At 34.7% G+C, this 9,077-nt stretch overlaps 1 protein-coding gene across 4 annotated transcripts; it reads left to right on the forward strand.

The window, feature by feature from the left end:
- Positions 1-180: 180 nt before the first annotated feature.
- Positions 181-7,441, forward strand: LOC135835663 (uncharacterized). 4 transcript variants are annotated; one of them, XM_065350029.1, is made up of 13 exons: positions 181-467; positions 559-797; positions 866-969; positions 3,116-3,297; positions 3,427-3,530; positions 3,731-4,110; positions 5,272-5,322; positions 5,412-5,657; positions 5,743-6,068; positions 6,156-6,342; positions 6,738-6,803; positions 6,907-7,063; positions 7,139-7,441. In XM_065350029.1, the coding sequence occupies exons 3-12, from the start codon at positions 935-937 to the stop codon at positions 7,052-7,054; spliced, it is 1,725 nt and encodes a 574-aa protein (XP_065206101.1). In that variant the 5' UTR covers positions 181-467; positions 559-797; positions 866-934; the 3' UTR covers positions 7,055-7,063; positions 7,139-7,441. The 4 variants fall into 4 exon arrangements, with proteins under 4 accessions (XP_065206101.1, XP_065206097.1, XP_065206098.1 ...); XM_065350025.1 differs by having other exon boundaries at positions 6,907-7,054; XM_065350026.1 differs by having other exon boundaries at positions 893-969; positions 6,907-7,054.
- Positions 7,442-9,077: the final 1,636 nt, after the last annotated feature.

Raw genomic sequence — 9,077 nt, forward strand, 5'->3', positions numbered from 1 at the left:
GTCCATAATTATTAATTAATAAACCATTATTCAGCATGTTCTTGTTAATTCGTATAACATAACTTGTATTTTCCTGCGGGCTGCGACCCTGCGACCTTCGCTCCAGTTTCATGAGGTCACTATCACTAACGTACACCCTACACTGCACAGGCTGTCGGCGTCAGCTGTCGCTGTACAGCGTAGTTTTAGTTTGGTAATTTCGTCAGAAGCGGATAGACGTCAGTTGTTGTGTTTTCGCGCATGTGGTTCTGGTTGTAGCTGTGTGTGTGTACTGTGTAGTCACTCGTGGTGTAGTTACAGAGTTACAGTACCCTAGTGTAGTGTAATTCGAAGATAGATAAGTAAGAACTGGAATAGTCGAAAATCCATCCTATTCCTATTTTAAATTCAGCTTCGAAGTTCCGAAATTTCGAATAGGTATACATGTGATAAAAATAAATACGATCAAGGCGTGATTTATAGAAGAAGTAAGGCGTAGACATACTTAGATGTATTCTACTCATTAGGTCATAAGTGAGTGTATGTTGTTTGATGGATTATTCTGTGCTGCTTTTCCAGCCATTAGCTGAACGTCAACGTTAGGTTTGATACATCTGTTTGCTTTGTCACCACCCGCCATCATCGAATGCTGTTGCTGATTGTAGATAATCAATTATTTGTAGTCAGAACTCAGAAGTCAGAACCACTCTTCCTTCTGTCCTCCAGCTGTGGTACGTCTGTCGCCGACTCGCCGTTTATGTACAAGTACCTATGTGTTTGTACATTTTGTACATCTACGTCTGTGCATAAAAACAAATGTAGGTACATGTGCTATATTGTTCACCAACGTATTGCGCAGTATAATAATCGTTGTAAATGTGAAAAGCGTTTATATCTTTCACCCTCTGGATAGAATCGTTCATTGGTGCGGTTTAAAAAACAGATCCATCCAATCATGCTCCAGTCAAAATATTATGAGCAACTTGCCAAGTGAGTGTTTTTGAATTAACATTACCTATAGGTACCTTAATATTGTTCTACTGGCTGTAATATTACGTTTGATGACACATGATGTAATGATTGTATCCTGGGCACTTGAGTGCGAAGAACCATTTCTCTGGCTACTATTTTTTCAACTTGGAGGAAAAATTGATTCGGATGGAGTAAAGTCTTCTCTATGAGTACCTAGCTAATTGGAATTTGAGTAGAAGAATTCATGTTTTATAAAGTGAGAAATAAATTTTACAAACTGTAACTTTGAACCGGTTGAGCATTGAAAGTATTATTCTGGGGAAGACTTAACAGACTGGTTGCATTGCAGTTCTGAATTTCTGATAAATTGAAGTACCTAAGAAGGGAACCTCTAGAGGTGTCTGGGCTGCAGAATAGCTTGAAAAGACAAAATTTGGATTCGGGGTGCCGGGGTGGTTGGTTCTGGATTTAATAAAGCGATTAGTGCAGATTTTGAAAATTTTCTTGCGAACAGGACACTTCTGGTTTTTTGACTATTTTTCTTGAAAAAAACTGACCATAAAAACATTCTTTCGGTGTCCGTCTTGGAAATGACTCATATGATGGATAAATTCCTTGAACAGGTCCGGTATAGAGCACTGTTCGATTTTCAGCTGCCCAAATTGATATTCACGCCTTCTGGAGCTAATTCAAAATTCTGGAGAAGTTGAAAATCGCGTTGGAGGCTCCAGAATGGCTGGAAACAGTGAAATTCGGATTTGTGATTTAATTTAGTTTCAGGCCTTACTATTTGAATCATTTTTATACTGATCACCGTGATCATGTACGTTCCTACTTTTTTTTTAAAAAATGCACAGGTAAGTAAATCACTGAAAAATGGTCAATTTTGGGTTCTCAAACGTTCGCCAAAAATCGAAAAATGAATTTGGGCTGCTGAAAGTTCAGTTATGGGGTTTAATAGCCCAGTCAAAGTACGATTTGACCCGGACATAATTGGGATTAAAGGTTTTTTTGGGGGAATATTGTCTAGGATGGTGTGGTGAACAACATACTAAAAGCCCCCGCCCCTACTCCTAGAGCTAATCCCCCCCACATTGGATCAAAGCCCCCCAAAATCAGTTTTTTGTCAAAAAATTCTGAAATGTCAACTTCTGGGTAAAATGATCACTGATTATTTAATGTCCTCTCAAATGAAATATCTACCTATCAAATGAGCTATCAATCAACTCCCTAGCCTCAAGGGGGGTGGCGCTACGGCCCCTCAAAGTGATGTGATTTCAATAAGTTTACATTTCATGACTTTGGGATTTGAAACCTGTTCTAATCGATCAAATAAAGTCAAACTTGGGGAATGAGATTCTTTTGGGACCTAAAGTCGACCCCTAGAGTGGGGAGGGTCAAATTCAAAAATTACGGAAAGGTCATTTTTTTGGAGGGGCATAATATGTTCTCAAATGGATGAAAACGGTCTAAAATTATATCATTGGTCAGTACTCCCATTGTGATCAACATGTCCAAATTTCAACTTCCTAGGTCTATCCCCGCCCCATTTAAGGCGGAATTAAGATAGAAAACCCCTCATTTTACCCCTGTTTTCGGGTTTTTCCTCCTTAAAAGAAGTGGAGATGACCTAGGAAGCTGAAATTTGGACCTATGGTCGCAATTATGTACGGGTTCACCCATTTTTTCCAGCTATTTGACTGGAAGGTTTTAGACCATGCTACTTTCAGAAATCACTGTCTCGTTCAAATCGTAGGTGGACAACCTCGAGAGGTTCCCTCGTGAGTACCTATGTAACTTACCTAGCTTGACAAATTTTAATGTAAGAAGTATAAAATCTTTGAGTTTTTTTAGCTGGGCCTTGGCGATTCCTGATGTGTATTGATTTCTGTTAGTAAAGCAACATTAGATTCGAACACGATGTTTTGATACAAAGACTTAGGCAGGTCTATAAAATTTCACCACTTGATTAGTTTGCCCAAAAAATTGAAGAATGAAATATAAGTTCTAGAAGAAAAAGAGAGTTGATTTGTTTGATGTAGTTGGTGTAAATTTAATCTCCATATTCGTTATTTTCTCGATCTCCTCCCCTCTCTCAATATCTGCTTCAAAATGCATCTTAAGTCCTATCTGAGTTTAATCTCGTTTTGTTTTATGTTTCAAGTTCAATTTTAACCAAAGCGGAGACCGTTCGTGGGCAATTTTTAGTTTTGAAGAAGGAATTAGAAGCAGCCAATAAGAAAAACGAACAGCTCGAAAGTAAATTAGCTCAAACGAGTGAAGAACGAGATTTGCTGCTTTCCACACTGAATAAATTACTCTCTAATGAGGAATCCGATTTTACGAGTAAGTATACATCACATCTTTTATTCTGACCTTTTCAAATCTCCTCTGAATGATAAAACATACCTAATCATCTACCTACTAATAATTAGATAATACGTTACGTATTACAACATTTTAATTAATTTACAGACAAAATTACTATCAACTGCGATGAAAAACTGGAGATACGTTCGTCTGGATCTGAAGTGGAATCAAGCATCGCCGACAACGATTTTAAATACGACGACGATAAGGTATTCGTTAATTCATCGTTTTCCGATACCTCCGCTGATTCAGTTCGTAAAAAAATGATGAATTGCTGTTGTGCTCCGATAAAATCCCCCCGTTTTGTTCCAAGCTCCTTTCTGAACGGCGAATTGACAGCGACGAGTATAAAAAAATTCATCAATTTCGAATTGTATTGAAAAAGTGTGTTATTCCGTCTGTTCTGCAGCTTACATTAGGAAGAAATACCCATCATAAGCAGGCCGTTGATGTTGTGGAAGATAAAATTCCGGAAGTAAAGGATGAAAGAAACTTTCCTGAAGGCCCTGAGCGATCACATACCTTACTTGAGCAAGCGCTTACTGCCGAAGATAAAATTCCGGATGTGGAAGATCAGGAAAATGGAATAAATTCCCCAGAATGTTTGAATACCTCATCTGATTATCGGCCTCGGTCACCGGAAAAACTCGCCACGTTAGAACCAGTTTCATCAGTGCCTGAAGGTCAAGTGAAGATCGAATCGAACGATGTTCATGATGGAGTTGATCGTAACGTTGTATGTACTCCAACCAAGAAAAAAAAGCATTTGAATTGTTCGAAATCGAAAAAGTAAGTAGGCGCTTACCTGTCTGATGTAGAATCGGTCATCTGCTTCTAAAATACTTTTTCTGATCTGTAGATGGTTCCTTCTTCGTGCTAACTTGAAAAATCATGCTGAAATTGGGACAAATTTTGAAAATTGTCCTGCTCGTTGAAAATAAGTTATCTATGAAGTACGAGTAGCTTCATGAGCTTTCTGCAATTCATTCCCTTATATTTAGTGACATTTTTATCAAAATAAATTCATGCATAGCTCTCGGTTACTTTTTTAAAAATCTATTTTCAAATATTCGATTTTTTCATTTAGAGATCTGCTTTTTGCTAAAATTTTCATAGTCTCGCTTTCTGCAAAAAATTCTTTGCTTTTTTCAAAAAAATTTAAAAATTTTAGCTTTTTAATAATTGAAAACTTTTGCTTTTTCACTTGAAATTATCAAAAATGAATGCAAACCGAGTAATTTCTTTGCCAATAATTCCCAAAAGTATCTGCATCTTGCTGAAATTGTCAAATTTTTGCCTTTTGACATTAATTCTTGCTTTTGAACAAGATTGCTAGAGATTCTTATTCATTTTTTTTCAAAATTATCTACAAGTTTCGCTTTTTTGCTAATGATTCCGAAAGCGTATGGCTTTTTAATGTTTACTGAAATTTCAAAGTCTTGCTTTTCGTTTGTACAAAGTCGTTGAAAATTGCCGTTTTTTGCAAAAAATTTCATAGTCGTACTTTTTTCCAAGATTGTCCAAAAGTTTTACTTTTTTGCCAGAAATTGCAAAGAAGTTCTTCCTTTTGTTGAAATTGTTCAAAGTCGCCCTTTTTGCCTTTTTTTTTTTTGCCAGAAACTGCAAAAATTGTCTTGAGTCTCACTTTTTTTCAGAAATGAAGAAAAAGACCTTTTTTTTGTTGAAATTGTCAGAGTTGCTTTTTCCAAAAATTGTTTTTTCTAGGCCCAAAAACTGCGAAAATTCTTACTTCAAGTCCAAAAATTGCCAAAAAGTTTCGAAATAGTTCAACGTTTCAAAATTGGAAACCATAAAACATTTCAATTTGTAATGTTCGGCTTTTTTTTTGGGGGGGGGGGAGGTGATGGTTCTTTTGTGATTTTTTCTGCATTATAAAGTTTTGCCCACGTTTTATAAATTTCTTTGGTAACTAGCAACTTTTTTTTTCAGGTACAACGAAACTTCGCCTAAAAAAATCTCAAAGCAACGCACTCTCGAAAAGTAATTTTTGTAAATTTTTAAAAATATCAATGTATGTACTTTACAATATTCTATGTATTCAATACTAACGGTCCTTATTCTGTGAACAGACGATGCCTGATCTGCAAGAATAGCAATAACGGACTAGATAAACCCTACCGAACTACGCAACTACTCGACGAGCATATCAGAAAAAACCATCCTGACTACAGTTCTGCGTACATTCGTTGCCCTTATGTCGAAGGAAAATGTAATCGACATTTTCTGAAAATGGAAACCTTAATTTTACACGTCACATTTCGTCATCAAGATGAAAGTTCGCGTACTCCTCTGTGGCGGTTTTTCCCTGATCTGAAGTACACAAATTGTTTACAAGTGTATATGAAAATGCGTAGGTATATTTCTGTCTAATTACTCATGCGATTTTTATTTTTGTCTCAGGGATTTATGGGAATGTTCCGTTTGCGATAAAAAGTTTTCAAAGCCTCATATTTTGGCCAAACACATCAGGAGAATGCACGGAATGGCGAAAAAGGTTATAAAATGTGCTGCCCGTGGATACATTTTGCGAACCATAAGGCAAATAATGTCGCTCGAGAACTTCAAGAAAACACCAAAAAAGAAATCCATTCCAGCTTCTGCGTCTTCTCGCGCCGTTGAAAAAGAACCGAATATCAATCAAGTAAATGATATTGAATCGATCTCGGATTCAGACGCTTCGAATGATCGACCAAAAGCGCAGACTGCCGAAATAAACAGTTCGCTAGGTAAAAACGAATGCTCCAACGTAAATGCTATGTTTTTTTTTCATCTATTATTTCGAAATAATTTTTTACGAAACGTGTTGTACGTAGACGATGGCGATGAGAACAGCTCTCTGAATGATTCGACTGAAAGTATTCATTGGTGCTCATTTTCTGATGGAGTAGCTCATACGTGTAAGAATTATTCTGATTTCGAAGTCAAGATTGAGGCAAGAAAAACAAGAAGCAGCTCACCTCGTTTGCGTAGATCATCAACTCGTCTTCGTGATTTAAAAACGTAAGTTCTGCTGTTCTCCATGAATTCAAAAATTCGTAAAAAAAATCTTATAAGGAATTTCAGCGGTATCCAGCTGCTCGCGAATAGGATTTTCTGTCTCTAATAGGATCTTGAAACGGGGAGGAGGGGGCACTTCTAAATTTTCTGTTCAAATTCACAAAATCAAATCATAATTTTTTCCACGTTTGAATAAAATATATCAGATTTACGATTGATTTTCGACCAAGGTCTTTTTCTCTGCGTAAGTATCTCAATGCTGAGCATTTTCATTTGAGTATTTTATTTGAGACTTTTATCAGATTTTCAATACTAGAAAAGTAATAATTGTGCGACGAAGATTCTTCCTGTTTCTTCGTACGCTTACGTAGATATCTCATGATTGATTTGATTTTCAGAAAAATCGGGAATGTTAAAAATAAAAAACAGAACCAAGCGAAATCCAGTCGTAAAGCTTCGTTAGAGTAAGTATTTCATCATTTTTATTCACGGAATATACATATTATATATTACTCATTTTCGTTGATGGAAGAACCGACAATTTTGAATAATTAATTTTGATTTCAGTGAAAAAAATAAAAATGGCGCTGATCCTAATTATAAAGACGCGGTGTTTATTAAGGCCATAAGGAACAACCAGAGAGTGAAATTGAGAAGTGCATCTCTTCCTTATGATCTAAGGAGGTGGGTAATCGGAAACGCAAGAGTTGACTGAGTAAGTTAGGTTCGATGGACTTTTACCTACTTACAACCAGTTGCAGGAAAATGTAATGTCGTTAAAATTATGTATATTTTTCAGGCATAGCTACTACGGCATGTAAAGAGTAAAACGCGGCCTGTTTTTACTAAGAAGGGTACGTGTAACGTGAAGATATTATATACCTACTCTTCATTAATTTGTGATTCATGTTATTTGTTTTGATTAAGTTTTAAGATTGACTATAATAACGATTATAATCATTGTTTTTATCTTATGCGTAAGAGTGACATTATTTAAAGAAACTTATTTCTTTAAAAATGAATAATTTTATACCTTATTATCAACCCTAACTGTTTAAATTTTTAAGTATGTATAAGAATTTTTAATGAAATTTCAAACGATTTTTCGAAGATTTTTCTTTTTTTAAAACAATATTTACGAGAAAAATATTGAAATTGTCTCATTGCTTCTATGCTAGAAATTTCAGAATTCTGATCGAATTCAGAGTTGTTACATTATTGTTGCGGTAATATAATAGCCCAAGAATCGTGAAGACTCTGCCTGTTATTTTTGAATAAATAATATCGAATTTGGACCTTCAATATCCCACGTAACGTGCAGATGTATTTCTGATTTCCCTCCTACCTTTTCAGGGTTTTCGTTGAAATGTCAAATTCGTGCTTGAGAGATTCAAATCAAACAGTACATTTCGATACCTACCTCACATGACATTTAAACCTGTTCTCAAGTCTCGTTCTCTTTCTCAAGAAACCTTTTATTGGAAGAATGTAAGACTAGCAGATCTCTGAATCCAAATTGGATGGATGTGCCTTGATAGACTATAGATATGCAACTTATCTAACATGTTGAAATCGCAGAAACTGTATCAATTTGGTCCAGTACCAGGGTCGTAATTAGAGTATCATTGCTCAAGTATTTGCTCCTTTCAAAACCAGCATTAAATAAAAATTGAAAACGAAATTACGCATCTGATTAAAAATTGACAAATCCAATTTAAATTTTAAAAAATCTATAAAAATTAGATCATCTTGAAATAAAACTTGAATTAGCTCGAAAAATATCTACAAAATAAATTATCGATTTAAAAGAAAATAAGAATTAGAAAACTTGGAAATTGAAGTATGGAAATAAAATGTCAATTTACAGTACTTCGAAAAATTTAAAATTAAATTCTTTTGGAATAAAAATATAATTATTTCTTTGTAGTAAAAAATCAATAGGTACTTCTAAAAAAAAAGCAAATCAATTTTAGAAATAAATAACTTGGAAATTGATGAATTAATTTTTGAAATAAAATTAAAATTGATTTTAAACTCAAAAATATTATAAGTTTCAAGTCTAGAATAGAATTTAGGTAAATTAATTTAACAAGAATAAAATTCATCTAGAAATTGGAAATTTAGTTTCAAATGATTTTTCCAAATCGGACATGCTGAGTAGTAAATATCAAGGGTTCATCATGGTTTTCCTAATAGTAAACTTTTCAAGTTGAACAAAATATCGTTTTCTGAATGTTTGTATAAAAGGACTTTCATTATCTTCAAGTTTTTTTGGCCACATACATATAATGAATAATTACGAGCTTACCGTAGCTAAAAAAAAGATCCTAACAATAATTTCAATTTTTCAAAAACAACTGTGTTTTATTTCATACTTAATTCATTAGAGAGTGCCATCGGATTTTTCTCAGCTCGTTGATGCAAATAAGGATTCGCAATTAGTTGAAACATATGTGTAGATAATGAACTTACCTGATGAAACATCTCCAAAACTGCATCTTTCGTCCTAAAGGTCTTCAATGCTCATCTGGAATTCCGTCAAGTACCTAATTTCCGCAAATGTAACAGTTTCTTGCAGCAAAGAGTTCAACTGTTCAATAAAACTTTTAAATAAAGTTAAGAAATTTTTCAAAAATTGTGTATGACCTACGGTGTAATGTTTTCAACCCCCCCCCCCGCCACCCATAAAACACACCACCGCAAAAAGTTGAAGGGAAAAAACATATTTTCATTGATTT

This window comes from Planococcus citri, chromosome 2, assembly GCF_950023065.1.
Source record: "Planococcus citri chromosome 2, ihPlaCitr1.1, whole genome shotgun sequence".
NCBI classification, from domain to species: Eukaryota; Metazoa; Arthropoda; class Insecta; order Hemiptera; family Pseudococcidae; genus Planococcus; species Planococcus citri.